The sequence below is a fragment of the Strix aluco genome, chromosome 3, assembly GCF_031877795.1.
Source record: "Strix aluco isolate bStrAlu1 chromosome 3, bStrAlu1.hap1, whole genome shotgun sequence".
NCBI lineage: Eukaryota > Metazoa > Chordata > Aves > Strigiformes > Strigidae > Strix > Strix aluco.
This window is the reverse complement of record NC_133933.1, coordinates 70,511,793-70,527,699: the sequence shown is the minus strand read 5'-3', so window position 1 is coordinate 70,527,699 and position 15,907 is coordinate 70,511,793. Positions and strand designations below refer to the sequence as shown.

The 15,907-nt window shown below is 36.3% G+C and overlaps 1 protein-coding gene across 19 annotated transcripts in view; it reads left to right on the top strand.

The window, feature by feature from the left end:
- AKAP7 (A-kinase anchoring protein 7) overlaps positions 1-15,907 on the top strand; it is a 93,721-nt gene that overhangs the window by 11,298 nt on the left and 66,516 nt on the right. For 14 of the 19 annotated variants that reach the window (XR_012622553.1, XR_012622554.1, XM_074819106.1 and 11 more), the window contains 2 exons: positions 3,601-3,761; positions 15,691-15,803. Coding sequence is in view for 17 of the 19 variants with exons in the window: in XM_074819106.1 (XP_074675207.1) it covers positions 3,601-3,761; positions 15,691-15,803 (274 nt within the window). In the remaining 2 variants the exon portion in view is untranslated. Of the gene's footprint in view, positions 1-440; positions 525-1,959; positions 2,111-3,578; positions 3,762-7,642; positions 7,741-15,690; positions 15,804-15,907 lie in introns of those variants that run through there. The other 5 variants (XM_074819102.1, XM_074819101.1, XM_074819098.1 and 2 more) reach the window with 5 other exon arrangements.

The following is a 15,907-nucleotide window of genomic DNA, read 5'->3' as shown; positions in this document are numbered from 1 at the left end:
AGCCAGGCACAGAATAGAAAGGGAAGCAGAGGATACTAAATCTGCTGGACTCCCTCTCCTCTCCGCATACCTTTTGTCTCCTGTAGTAGGCACACCAGCTTTGTCCTGCTGTGGTTGATGAGCAAACTGGTAGCACCTGAAAATCGGTGAGAACAACCACCAACTGTGTATGCAATATCTTTTTAAAAAAGGTTTGAAGTATGAACTTTTTAAAAAGGGGATGTGAGAGGATATCTCAAAGCCAAGTATGCCGCCTCATGAATATTTTTTAGAGTCCTAAACTGTATATCAAAACAAATATTCTCAAATTCAGTATCTTCTGCTACTCCTTGAGCTCCTTCTCAGCTCTCACTGTCCGACTGCCACCCAAACACTTACTTACGGAGTTCTTCTCTGCCTCTCCCAGCAGAACTCCACAGTCCAGGCACCCAGGAGCTGTCCTCTAGTCAGCAGCAGCTTCCCCAGTGATTCACCCTTTCCCTGGCCAGATGCCTCCTACAGGTATCTAGCTCAGCTATCCTCAGGTATTCTAGATTGCATTTTCTATTATATGGGATTTTTAAATTATTTTTTTCATAATGGATGTTTACTGTTTAATCTTTTGGGAGAACTTGAAGAGTAAAAAGTTGAATTTTCCTTTCTTTGCTTCACCAACTTTTGATACCAGGTTAATAGAAAGAAACCAAAATCCAGGCTGGCAAAAGAACTTGTGTGTAACATAGGATGAGAGTAATCCCTCAAACAAAGTGCAGCTAGTCAACTGGGCATCTGAGAGTTCACAGATCCTTAGGTTTGGATCCATTAAGTTACTTAGTTATCTACAGTTTTTCTACTGTGTTTGCACAATAGTGCCTCTGTCTATACAGAAATGAAATGTGTTGAACACTATTTGAAGTCAAAACGCGTGATAAGAATGTGCTAAACATAACATTCAATTCAGCACAAAGCCCTTTGTGTGGTATTTTAGTACATAACAGCTTTCACCCTGAAAATGGAAGATCTGTATTCTAGGCCACTCTTTCTAAGGGAATCCAGACCTGCAATTCCCATGCAAGTTTCCTAACTGTTTGGCTGTGGTCTAGCCTTCATGAATGCACTTCACATCCCTTTTTGTAGGACTATATGAAATCAAGAATGTGAGATTTTAAAAACCATAAAGAAAGCAAGCAAGTAAGAGCCATGACAGCACTCCCTTCCAGCAAAGGACTTCTAGTCCGTGCTAACTGTATGCATAGTCATGGGATCAGGTGTTAGAAATCAGGATGCCTGCCTTCATGCCTTCATTACCAGACTGTAGCGTCAAGTTCTTCTTGCTTGTTATATGTCAAAGGCTCTGTGAATCTAACCTTTGCATTATAAATATGAGAGCTGAAAGCATTGTTTGGCTTTGGCTTTTTTTGCAAGTTTGCTTTTTCTAACAAGTAATTAAAATTAACAAGTAAGAAATTTTTAAAAAGAAACTACATCAATTTTAAATGCTATAATATTTACATTACAACAATACAGAAAAAACCAGGCACTGCTTCTATAATCCTAGTTTGTATTCACTTAGAATATGCTGCTTAATTCTTTTCTTTTTTACTTCCTTTCTCCACTTTGGAGTAAAATGCTTGTAAACTTTTTTCTTATCCCTGTGGGTTAATTGCACTGAGTGTAACTACATTTGGCATCGTAAATACTATTTGTTAGGAATAACAAGAAAATACCACTGTTGTGTTTTTTGCTATTGATTTCAGTGGAAATGTTTGTCTTTGTGCATTATTCTTACAAAGCAATGTTAGGTGTTATAAAGTGAATGATTGAATACAGAATCACAAATATGCTAGCGAGATGACAACTATTTTTCTAAATATTTTAGTGTTTATAAGATTGTATATAAAAGAAAAAGTGGAACTAAATCTTCACTTACACAGTGCTAAACTGAAAACATGCTGCACTGTTTGAATTGACCTTTCATAGACCTCATCAGGTAATGTTGAGCTGGTCAGTGAGTTCTGCGGCATACTCTACAGTATGGAAATATAAATCTTTGTTCAGCTGGGGAACAGAGCTTTCCATGACTCTTTGTGTACCACTTCTCAGATGCAAAAAATACAGAGATGGGTTTTAGGTATGTGTGTGATTCACCACTTGAAAGCTCACTGCAATCTTTGACACTGTATTTGAAATATCTGTACTTGTTTTGGAACAATTTTTAGGTTCATGTCGGTAAATAAATCTATACATGATTACCTGTGAAGTAATCTGACAGGTATAATGAGTATTAGATGGTCTTTTGGAAAGGTCTTGAAGTATAGCACTTATGGAAGACACAAGAACAGGTTTGTCTAATGGTGATAGAAGGGTAGGTAAGTGGCAGAGACTGTGTTCAAAGAAAAATATCTTTGCCAAGGAACAAGTAATGGCATTGTTGTTTAAAGTGGTTATATAGGAGCTAAAGTACTTCGAGGCTGTAGGTTAAAGCCCTATAGAAAAAACACAGGAGGACTATATCAATGAAGGATATTTTGTCATGTAATCAATCCTAACATCTTTCTTAACCTGGCATAGGTTTCAATTAAATGCATAGTTCTCATCAAGAGGCCATCTTGTTAAACACGGTGGAAACGTGTGTAAAGTTGTTTGTAATTTTAGAAGTTTAAAGAGTATAATTTAGCCTACTTTAGAAATCATGGTGATGGCTTGCATCCAGCTAGGACGGAAAAAGTAGAATAAACTCTCTTGAGAGTTTTTAACCTGTTACTGCCATCTAGCGTTTGTGAAGTCAACATCAGTTTAGTGAAAAGTTCAAATTCAGGTTCGCTGAATAGAGTTAAAAACTGAGAGGACGTGAGAGATCTTTTAGAAGACACTAAGAATGTTTATATAGTTTTTGTTTAGCACGTGAATCATTTCAAGTGCAGGTCAACACAAATATGTAATCGTACATACACTTAAAAGTGGCTAATTAAAATGATTATTGAAAGGTTACCAGGCTTGCTCCTGTTTCTTACATGTAGATTATGTGTGTGTGCTACTTATCTCTTAAAGAAAGTACTAATCAGTTTAGATAGTACTTCTTTTAGTAACAGTTCTTAATGAGCTTAATAGTAGTTTCCATATAATTTTATCATTTTTTATATATATATAATGCCACTAACCTCTGTTTATAATATTAAGTAACGCTCTGTAGCAACTTTGAATGAAGTAGAATTTCAGAGTATTCAGTTGAGCTATCAGGAGATGAAAAAAATTAATTTAAGAATCGAAAACCAAATGCTTCCGAATAAGCATCTTATTTAAATGGGATGCACAGAATAATAGAGACACTATGATCTTAATATCTAGTCACCTTGAGGACTGAGATAAACTCTTTTGAGGAATTACACCTGCTTCTAGGTCTGCTTAATTATTTCTGTGGTTTTACAGCAGGGTATATGAACCAGTTTACCTTCATAAAATACTGACTGCATTGATAGGAAGTAGTGCAAAAGTACCTGAGTAGATAATAAATTGATAGTAATAAAACTTGGTGAGATTTTTGGATATAGTGATTAATAGCAATGTAAACAGTATTAATATATTTGACTTTCACATAGATATTTTCTTTCCTCTTGGCAGAGCAGTTGGTGCTCTTTCAGACAGCAAGGATTTTGTAGAAGATCTCCTGAAAGGAAAAAAAGTGGATTTGTCTTTTCAAGGAATTGATCACTTCAGAAATGAAGTTGGATTTGTGAAGTTGGCAGAAAACGATCATACAACAAAACTTACGGAAATAGCAGGTATCACTTATCAATCTAGTTTAAGTGCTTTAAAAATTTTTTGACAACCTGAATGAGAATGGAGCACAAAGATAAGTTGTTTCTAATTTAGTCAACATTAGTATACCTTTAACAACTGCGAAGGCTACATAATGAATTTCCCAGCATTAATGATTTACAGACAGTACTGTTTTCTGATATCTTTTTATTTAGTAGATGTAAAAAATGTAGTCCAGGTTTGCAGACAGATACAAAGACTCCGTTCTACCTTGTTTTGGTCCAAGTACTGTCTGCTGTTTCTTAGCTGATATTTATACCCCTTTCAATTTGTATATTCATACTTACTGACTTTAAGAGGTGTATCTTTGATGCATCTTCCCTGACTTGCAAAGTTACATAGTCTTCTCCTTTGTGTTTATGCTGAGTAGAGCACTGAGAGACAGTGACGTTCTTTCCTCTTCCATGGTCTGGGGAGTCTTTAAGTTCTGTGTGTCCTGTAGTACATTATCACTCTTAAATCTCAGTGAACTAACTGTAATTTACCACTCCCACACGTATAAGCGCATATATACACACACACACACACATATATATATAGGTATGTATATGTGCTTTATATGTAGGCTTCCATATATGTATAAAGTAAAATCTGGACTTTCTCTTCACCCCTGGAGGATAAGGGGAATTCGGGAGAAGGACATGTCTCGTCTGTCAGAGTAATGGAGTTGAATACCATGCTGCTTTAGCCTGAAATTGTTTTTTGGAGCAGTTGTGGAACCAATCTGTGGGTTGTTCAATGTTAATTGCCTTTCTTTAGCAATTAGGAAGTTACTGAAAGATGTGGCAGGTACGTGCTACTTTGCGTGTGCCCCCACATGTTCACTTCAAGAGCAAAACTCTCAGTTCTGTCTTAACAGTGGAGCTAAGGCCACTGTCTTTGCCAGTCAGATGAAATGCATCCAAAGATACAGTTCAAGTCAGTAGGAATATATAAATTAAAAGGAGTGTAAATATCAGCTGAGAAACAGCAGTCAATACCTACACCAAAACAAGGTAGAGTGGAATTTTTTATGTATGAGTCTATACTTAAACTATGTTGTTTACAGATATTAAATAAAAATTCTCAGAGAACAGTACTGTGTGTAATTCACTGGTGTCCTTTAAAACTATCTCAGCAATTCGAACTATTCCTTGGAAAGACACTTTAAAAGAGTTTTTCAGTATTGATGAATTATCTTTTGTGCTCTGAGGAATGTGAGGTCACACCATTTTTTAATAGTGCAATAACCCATATAGGACATTTTGCAGAGTGGCAAAGACTGCTGCTATCACGCTACCTCTTTGCAATCCCATACAGAGAAAAAATGGCAAAAGTCTTTCTGAAGTGCCTTTAGAAAATGTTCAGTACTTTTTAACTGACATTTTAAAGAAAGGTTGAATAGAAGACTGAGCTTTTCAGCTTACCAAATTGCTATGCTGTTATTGGGCCATGCTTTATTATTTTAAGCAGTGTCTGATAGAGAAGTATTTCTAATACTCAGTGTGGTAGAAATTGAACAGTTCTTAGAGTTCCGGAGATGCTTCGGTTGTTGAATGATCCCATAATTATATCAGAGATTGAATCTACCAAGTATTTCTTCAGTCCTTTGGACAATATGCTTCCTCATCCTTGTCTTTGAGTTTGTCTTTAGATTTCTCTTAAAGGTGACAGAATATGTGTGCTTTTTTATAAACAGTGAGATAATTCATAAACCCTTTTGATACCTCTTGTGAAAGGAGATGGTTTCAGTTAGTGACAGTAACTTTGGATTTTGAGTTTATAGTTAAGAACTCAAAAATAATTGAAGTTGCTAGACATGGAGAGCCAAATATTTAACTACAGGAAAAAAAGGAGTTTGTTATGAGTGATTTTCTACACATTTTAGACTAGTGAACCAGATTTTAATCAGAATTAGACAAGTAAAGATGTGATTAGGTTTTGACCTTTGTTTTTTAGTTTGACAGTCCTTCCTAGTAGACAAACTCATAGTGCAGTCAAATTTAGCAAACAAGCAATTCTCTGTTTTCTTTGTAAAGCATAACTGCTGATACTCACTGATGAGCGTTCTTTGCTTACATTAGAAGTACAGCTGTATATTATTATTTTCACCTAACACTGCCGTTTAGTAAAAATGTTTCTTATTTCAGTGCTTACTTTTGCCAACCCAATGGATCATTTCTTGGCCTTAGGCCTGTTCAGTCGTTAAACTTACACGGTGATGTTTGTTTCGTCTGGATTTAGTTCTGAATCAGGGTAGGGAGCTGAACATTGCCAGAAGAAAATGGTAAAATGATTGAAAATGGTTAATGGGTATGACTTCAGGATATGCTATCTTAACATTTCCTAGTGACTGTCATAATCATAACTTCTGAATTGCTGCTGATTTCAGAGTATCTTTTTGTGCCTTCTTGGAAAAGCTAGTATTATTTCATAACAGATAACCTGTAATTCAGGAAAGCAAATTCAGTGTTTGTGTTGATGCTTGTGCCAGAAAAAAAGATTTTTAGGTCTGTAATTATGTAATGCTGGAGATTATACAAGTGTGTTTCAAACAGTATCTTGGTTACATATGAAATTAGTGGAATGGCCAGGTATGAGTAGGAAGAAAATGAATACACTGCATAGTTTCTACATATGTCTTTATTATATTAAATTACAAATAATTTAATGTAAGTAACCTGATAAAAATAGATAATTTCTTATTATATAGATGTCGTTCAGGGCAGTGCAATTTGCAATATGAAATAATATTAAACAAAAGAATCCATGTGAACTCTTCAAAACTGATGAGGTAAACAAGAGTTGTTAGGATTCCCCCCCTCCCCCAAGTGTATCACGTATATAATTCCTTTAATGTAAGAGTACACTTATAGAGTTAATTCTAAGACAGTTTAGTTTGCATGCAGTTTTTACAAAACATTAGCAGTCATTCAGCTAAGGGCCAAACCTCCTACTGAAGGTGTTGCATTCTGGGGAGAAGACCATGTAGTATTCTGGGCTGTACTTGACACAATAAATGTACCTTCTAATGTAAAGCATCATATTAGCAGAAATGTGCCATTATTTTCTGTGATACATTTCATATATTAATTCAAAACAGGCTGTATGTCAAAATTATGCCTAGTATTCCTGCTCTGTGGATAGTATCCTGAATACACAATTTGAGAGAGAAAGCTGCAAGAGAAAATATTGGAAACTCTTTTCTGCTGGGCTGCTATTGTCAGGATCTGTGTGAAGATTGCTATCAGCTCTTCATATATACTGCTGTGAGGTTATATATGTTTGACAGAAATTGTCACAAGTTTATGCTGGCTCCTAGTGCAGCTTGCCTGTGACCGTTGTGTCCCTAGAAAACTGCAATTTTAAAACTGAAGCTGGCAGAAAGAAGAAAAATAATTGCTTGCAGGATGTTAATCATTTTGTTGTTGTCCATGGAACAGTAAAGAGAGATCACTTCTGTAGCTGGTTTGATTTTTTGCAAGACCTAAGTTTAGTTTATTACAGAATTATTCTACTTCAAGATTACGTTCGTTTTCTGCTATGCTCTGAGGTAAATTTTGACTTCATGTGTTATTTTGTGTTCCACATGAACGTTGAAGGAGAAATATTGATAACATAGCAGTAGAAAATATGAGGTTAAAATAGCTTCTTGTAAAAGTCCATTTAGTTCCATAAATTATATGGAAATTTGTTTGATACCAGTAATGTAAAGTGCGTATCTGCTAATGTAAATGAAAGTTTGCCAGAGACAATTTCAGGAAAACAGAGCTAACATGGATCTTCTGTTTGTTGTGGTTTGCTAGTTATTTCCCAACAATCCATTAAAAGACATTAGCATCATATAATTATCTTCCAGGAATAGTGCTAAACTATTAGGACAGAAGTTTGAGGAGTATTTTAATCCTTCTTTGTCCAAGTCATCTTAGAAATCCTGAGCTAAAAGCAACATATACACTCATGGTGAGTTTTAAAAAGCTCTTCATTTCTTGTGCTTTGCTACACTACAGAATATTTGAATACTAAGTGAATTTGGAAAAGGTAATGAATTGTTCAGCTTTGGTTTTCATTTTGATAATTATATTGTAAATGCTGCTTGAAACTGATAAAACTGAGTAAATGAATCCTGTTTTTTACCCACAGGACTTGCAGATTTTGGTTGTGTGGATGAATGATGCACGTTATGGTCTGACCGTGAGGGGGAGCTTATATTTCATGAACAAAAAAGTTACTCTTCTGTTTCTGCAGATAACTATTTAATTTGCTTTCAGTCCTTTGTTTTTAAGAAATGTTCATTTGTTGGGTTAAATATTTGAATACAGTTAGGACTGCACTAGACAGACATGTACACCTAACTAGTCATTTCCTTTAACTTTAGTTTTATATAAATGACATTTAGTCTAATCTCACTAAATTGATTTTCCTAACAGTTCGTACTAGAGAGGGAGAAATGGAAAGTAAGTCATACTTACCCGTCTTCTTTTCTAGGTACCTTACAGCGTTACTCAAGTATAAGCTGGCATTGCCACCATACCAAAGCACTCCGGCCCCTTTTGTTGTGCTGGGGATTTATGCAACCACATGGTGAATTCAACTGTGGTTAAATTAACGTTTTTACCTTTGCCAGCTAATTTTTAACCTGCTCAGTTTGCTAGCGCAGTTTACTGTATAGTTACACGACTGTTGGCACAAAAGATAGGAGCGGTGGCAGGCATGAGGCTGGAGAGGAGGAACAGTCTGTTTTGGCGAGGATGGTGTTTTATGAGCTTCTTTAAAGATTATGAAACCACACATTTAGCATCTGTTTTAGGGTGAGTTACATTGCCCTGACTTCAGAGGGCCTAGGGAAATAATTCAGTTAATTTAGTTCCCTTTAGTTCCAGATGGCTGAAGCTAACAAATGAATTTTGCCTCTTGTCAGTTATTCTTAAGTCATTTCACATGATGGAAGAGTTAAGAACTCAAAACTGTTGTACAGATCGGTTGTTTTAATGGAAAATTACAAAGTGAACAAAAAGCTGCTAGTCCAAATCCATAACAGTTGCATTGAAAATGTACTGCTGTGACGTTAGATTTTCTTCTAGTCCATGTGACATTAGTTATAGTTCCTGCTAATGCACGTAGTAGAACTTTACTGGTCTGTCTAGAAACCTGGGTCATCCACAGCGAGAAGGATGCTCTGAAGTTGAAAGTGGCAATGTTCTGCTGTCTCAAAAATATAATTATCTATGTCAGCAAATATATTTCTGCTGTATTGTGTGATGAATATAACCAGCAGAAAAAACTCCCAACAATTCTTTTGTTGATTTCATTACAAGAGACAAGACTTCTACCTGCTGATAGTACTTACATGAAAGGCTGATTCCAATAGACATAAGCATTGTTCATGCCTTTTGATATTGCAAAATTTTCTGCATGCAATCTTTTCTAATTCAGCTTTGTGCTACATGACAGGTTTTTTTTTCATGTAGGCCCCCGTTGACTACACAAATGCTGACAACAGGGGCAGACATTTTAGTGAAAATGAACAGTCACTATTATGGCCTAGTGTAACAACAATTAGTTTTATGAGTTTGTGCTTCCAACAGGTAATAGTTATTAAATACAGTTTGCTTGGAGTTCAACATTTTATTAGTTGCATGGGAATACTAAATGCTGTGCTGTTGACAAATCTCTAGTTGACCTTTTTTGTGCATCACATGACAAGTAGAAGAGGCTTCTACTTGGGACAGGGGCCTGGCTTTGGAGCACTGTGTTGTAGTGCCTCTCCTGCCCTTTGACTCTCCTACACTTCATGCAGGATCTTAAAATTTTGATCACCTGTGTGGAAGGAGTTAGAATCTTTTCAATTTGCTGAGAAAACTGTGATTCGGCTGTAAAATGGCATTTTCAGCAAGGTACAGAGAGGGCAGATACAAGGCAAAGAATAAGGATTTAATAGAAAGGAAGTTGGGGTAGGAGGAATAAATAGAGGATCTGTTCGTAAGGCAAGGAGAAAGTAAATCTTACGAGAGGATTCTGGCATTTACAGACCAGGTAATCTCTAATTTGCTGTTGTGTAGTCAGGTGGAACTGGAAGCAAAGTTTTAAATTGTTGCAAGGAATTTATTCAGTTAGTAGGGAGATTGAAACATCTTCAGTTTGTCATAGCATATTATCTTTGTACCTTCATGTTTTATTATGGTTTTTATTCTCACTGTAGTTTTGTGTGTGAAATATATAAAACAAACTAACCATGTGCTTGCCTGGCTCTGAATCTGCCGTTTAATTTCTCCTTGATTGTTTAGTATGAGATGCTTTTGTTAACACCCCTCTGTACAGGACACATACAGTGATCTGGTTAAAGGCCACTGAGCACTGCCGTATTATTCAGTGAAACTGGATGTGCTGTTCACTATGTTCGTGGCCTTTGTTCCTCTAAAACACCCATTAGTGATCTCCACGTTTGTTCCTTAATGCTAAAAATGTAAAGTATGGTTCTCTGAAAGCAAGGACAGCAAATGCTTTTGGATTTTCATTTACATTTTTCTTAATATTGTGCTGTCAAACACTGAATAACAATAACTCTGATAAATACTTTATTAAAATGAAGCTATATGTTTTTTGTGATTTAAAATAAGGTACTCTTACTCACTACTTTTTGTGATTGTGACAAACTTTTAGGAAGCATTGGAATGGATTAAAGCCAGTAAAAGAGCTGAGTTTCTTCAAGAAGTCTGGCACTTTGAGCCTTCACATTATAATTGTTTGTCTTGTAAGACTTACCTTACATATTGGCATTTGTGCACAAAGTGGGGATTGCTTGGTCCAGCTGCTCATTGGATCCTGTTTTATGAATGAGCACATCTTTCTTCTATTTACGTGTATGGTGATGGAGAGAATCAGAGCGACCTGCATATACAGCTGATATGTGCTTGAAATAACCATCTAGCTCACTGATATACCATAGTGGTATGGTACAGTGCAACTCTCTGTAGAAAAGCCCTAAGTAATATATAACCGTGTAGCAGTGGTAGAACCATTGGGAAATTGGCTTGACCCTGGTTTACCTTTTGGCACAGTTTAAAGCTGATTATTTACAGAGAAATGCTAACACTGATGGGGAGAAAAAATAGCCTCTCTTCATATGGAGAGATGAGAAGCAAGGCCTTTTCTTTTCTTACATCCTGGAGATAAAAATCACCAGCACATGAGGTAGTGACTGACCCTGGTTTAGCCAGGAAAAAAGGGTTTTTTTCATCAGAGTTTGGGCGTTGCTGAGGTGTTCAGGATTCAGTAGTTTTTGTCAGGTAGCAGCTAGGGACTCTCCTCAGGCTGATATTATCCTTCATAATGGTCTTAACAGTAGGATGGTGGAGAGTTTGGTGCTTGATGCAGCTTTCATTATATATTCCAAGCATAACATGATATGTAAAATAATTTCTTTTAATTCGTAGTGCTCACCTATGGTGACATATAGTTGAGGTCATGATAAATATTAGCATCTGAAATAGATGGCTTTGAGTTCTTAATTGGCTTGGAAATTAGGTCTTGTAAGGCTTTGCATGTGCATTATTCTCAGTGCTATTTAGGAAAGGAGTGATGACCAAAAGAGCTGCTTTGTGAACCCCGAACTTCTGCTAACTGATAGCTAACAGAATGCTCTTAAAAAACAACTAAGAACTTAAAAATTTTAAAATGGCTTAACATGATAGTTATAATTTATGCTTAGCTTTTCTTCAGCTCCAAGTGTAAAGTAAAAAAGATTGTCAGTAAAGAGACGGAGTACTGTTTCTAAATGCTAAACCTTTTAATTGAGAGAACATGTTTTGGAGACAAGCAGAAATGAATAGACTGGAAGAAAATGTACATATGTAGCAGTTTTCTATATCTAATAAAATCTTGGAAAAGAAGATGGCCATTTGTATTACAGAATATGTCTCTGCAATTTTTCTGTGAATCATTCTGTATTGATTTAGCTGTTGAATTTTTGAGCCTTTCCAGTATATACTGGTTCTGAGTAAGTTTCACATATCACATTTCAAATCTAATTAAGGGGAAACAGTTTTCTAAAGGATTCACCCGCATCCAATGCAAGAGAGGTAGATGACATTCAGTAATTTTGACATTATAAAAATAGGGTATGAAATGGTATTGCAGAGTACTTCAAATTGCATTAAAGATGGTCTGAAAGCTGTCCAGAAATTTGTTCCAGGAAGTCATTGAGCTTGTAAAAATAGCCTTAACTTTTCTAGGGTATACTTTGAAGCTGCAGACATTGCTCAGCCTGAGACTAATATGGGAAAACACAGGTCTTGTTTGTTTCTTTCAGTCTAGCTAGTGATGTTGATGTTGGGGGGAAAGATGGCAGGTCCTCATTTGTTAAGACCCGTGGGTATTGTCTGTCTACGATTCTTGCCACTGGCCTCTAATTTCTTTCAGTTCAGGCAATCCCATCATAAACTTTAACCTTTGTGTATTTGCTCAGTCTTCAAATCCCCTTTCATGCTGTCCCATAAGCCTGGAACTTTCTCTTGCCCACAGCATCCATGCTTCCTTCCACATTTCTTTTAAAACCCTTCTTGTGGCCACTTCTTCAAAGAGCTGCACAGATATTAATAGCATTACATTATCTTTTAACCTTCCTGTGCTCTCAGGAAAGCATTTCCCTTTGTTTCTTTTTTTTCCTCTCCATCTACTCAGATTTCTTTCTGTTTTCATTATCTTTGAAGAAGGAAACATTGTACTATTTATGTTTATAAGTCACCTTAACCAGTAAAATGTCACATTTTCCTTAAGTATCAAATACTGCAAAACTGGGGCTATCTGTAGTACCAGCAAGTGTGGCCAATCTCTTCAGCCTGTGATGTTTAATAAGTCTGTGTTGTGACAAAGCTGTGTGAGAAGTCTCATCACTATGAGAACATGTGTGGGGACACACACACACATACACACACATAAATCTATTAAATTCTATTAAACTCTCTCTGAAATTATGCTTTCTTTCCTCTGAGCCAGTTTTTCATTATGGTTTTTCTTGATTGGAATTGCCAGGTATGAAAAAAAAAGATTAGTTTAGAAAGAGAAATAGCAGATATTGAACAAAAGTATTTAGCACAAAATGAAGACACATAGTCCATGTGGTTGCTGTGTCACTGTGTTCAGCAGTGTAAAGTATAGGCGCCCTACTGTCCCACTATAACAGGCATTTATAGTGCTATATGATCAGTCTACCCTGTTGAAAATGTTGGATTTAAAATCCTGTGATCAGATGCACATTGGCAAACCATTGCTCTGACACTAAGCACTTACTGGAGTTAGGGGGACACCCTTAGAGATGCAGATGTTCACCAGCACAGATCTTAATTGCAGAGTGGGAAATAAGACACTGCTTGGCATAAGATGTGATAACCAGAAAGAATTTGAGCTTTTAGGGGAGGAAAAAAAGACTACAATCCACAAGACTGACTCAGAATATCACAGGGTAGCATAAACCTGGTTTTGGTAAGACTAATCCTTTGCTGGAACATCAAGTCAATGAATCCACAAATGATGCAGTTCAGAGAACCAAACACAGGAACCAGAAAATGGCTTTGTTACAGATAATTTCAGTTTTAAATAAATGTAACATTTTATTAGCTTATGAGCATCGGAAAATAAACAGGCCAGTGGATGCATGGAAATACATGCACACTGTAACTAAATGACTTAATTCGAATTTCCATATCTGAGTTTGAAGGAGCAGCAAACATTTATTTGTAGTCTTCTGTTTTGATATGTTAATCCATTGTTCAGCAGCATTTGTGTGCACAGCTGCACAATAGCTTAGTGGGGATTCAGTGTAAATTTAGAAATGTTTCCCACAGACACAATTTAAAATAATACAAGTAGGTAAGCTGTACTTGTGTATAGATGCATAGCTATAGCTACATATCTATAGTAAGTCTATAGATGTAAATACAGAGCTGTATAGATTTAGATACATAGATCTATAGGTCTATATAGCAGTTATGCTTGTATATACATATATACATACATGGGGTAAGGGAGGGAGAGAGAACACGGGCATAAGCTGAAGCATGGCAGGTTCCCTCTGAACATCAAGAAACACTTTTTTTACTGTGAGAGTGACCACACACTGGCACAGGTTGCCCAGGGAGATTGTGGAGTCTCCATCCTTGGAGATAAGCAAAACCCATCCGGCCATGGTCCTGGGCAACTGGCCCTAGGTGGCCCCGCTTGAGCAGGGGCGTTGCAAAGGTCCCTTCCAACCTCAACCATTGTGGTAGGTTATTTTCAGCATCTGCCATAGTAATATGACCCCTAATACTATTGTGTAAAAGCTTCACAAGTTTTAATCTGGTTGTCCTTTCAGTATCCTGTGAGTTAGAATAAAAGGTTGAGCTAATTATTTTTTGTAAAATGCATCAGCCATCTTATAAGTGGGGAAATGAATGTTGGAAAGAGAATTTTCAAGTGGGCCTGTTTAAGAGATGGCATTTGGGTCTTTGATTTCTTTGGCTTCTTTCAAAATCCCAACTTCTGCACAGACTGTGGAGCCTAATCATATGCAGCAAAGAAAGAGAAGTGAATTTTGATCTCCAGGTCCCAAGTGAATACTCAGCTTCTAGAATGCATAAACTTGTAAAATATTTTCTTAAGTGTGATTTCAAAATAGCTTACTTCAATAGTTATTATAGAAAACAAAAAATGGTAAGAGTCTGGAATGACATGTTACAGGAGCATAAAGTGGCAGACTTAGGCTAGCCAGCTTTAATATGCCTATCTTCCTCTTCCTTGCACCTTCCCTATTTTTTTTCAGCCAGCTGTGCTGTTTGCTTTCCAGTGTAATGCATTTTCTTCTAGGTGGGAGAATAAAGCACTGGAACTTTCTGTTACAATTGAACTGTCAAGCCAAAATTAATACAATGCAAATACATTGTTATGGTAAGGGTTGATTAAATTAATGTGATAGGATTGGGTTTTTTTTTCCCTATTTTGATTTTAGTTCCAGGATAGTATGAGTCAGCTAGACCTAAGCTAGTGAAAAATTGGAAGTTGTATTTACAAAGAAAAAAAACCCACACATTTTTGCAGTTTTTCTGGTTTTCAGTAATAGAAATATTCTATTTACTGGCACTATTTTTGCCACAGGTTTTATCAATTTTATCTAAACTTTTTTTCAAAATTATAGCAGAAATTTTTCATGTATTTCAGCTAAAAGAAATATGGAACATAATTCAAAAGTTATACTGAAATTTATTTCTGAGAAATGAAACGTTACATTGGGCAGGTGAGTTGGGAAATAGTAAACTAGGTCAGTGTAGTAGCTTTGGTCTGGATTGTAGACAGACAAAGGTGTACACTAAAAATAGGAAATCAGCTTGGAAGGCAACAGTGAAGCTTAAAAAAACAAACAAAAATCATTAGCATACTTGATATGTTCTCTAATTCTGCCATGTAAATCCAGGGCCAGAATTTAGAGCTTTCAGTTTCAGATTTCCTTTGGTCTGAGTGGGAGATTACCCAAATATAGATAATAGAACTCACCATGGAATAGTGTTTTTGAAGAGAGACAGTTCTGTTACATACTCAAAGGTTTCCTGAAGTTTCCAAACTTCTAGTGTAGTAACTCCAGAACAGTTCTAATGTCGAGTTCCTATTTTGACAGCAAAAGCAGACAGCATGGACAGCTTTCTAATTGCCATTATTTTAGTAAAGCCAAATTCGCGACCTGTACTAACTGCAAATATAAGACTATTTTTTCATGAAATAATATGTACCTTTGAAGTTAACTAAATCTCTGCCTTTTAGTACTCATCATCATGTTTCTTCCCTGTGGAGCAGCTGTGACTCATATTACAGATGAAAGCACATTTTTAAGCATTCTATCATGTAATATCTTTGTACCTCTACATTTTTCTCCCCCCTCAGAGACTATGAGGAAGATATTTCAAGAAAAAGGCATCTTGACAGGAGAAGAAAGAGCTTTTAAACCACATCTGACCTTCATGAAGTTGTCAAAATCAACACAGCTACGTAAGCAGGTGAGCTCACATTTCACACAGCTCAGCAGCAATCTAGAAAGTTTAATTTGGAAACAAACAAAGGAGTTGCTTATGATACAGCATCATACTTTCTACTTTGTAAC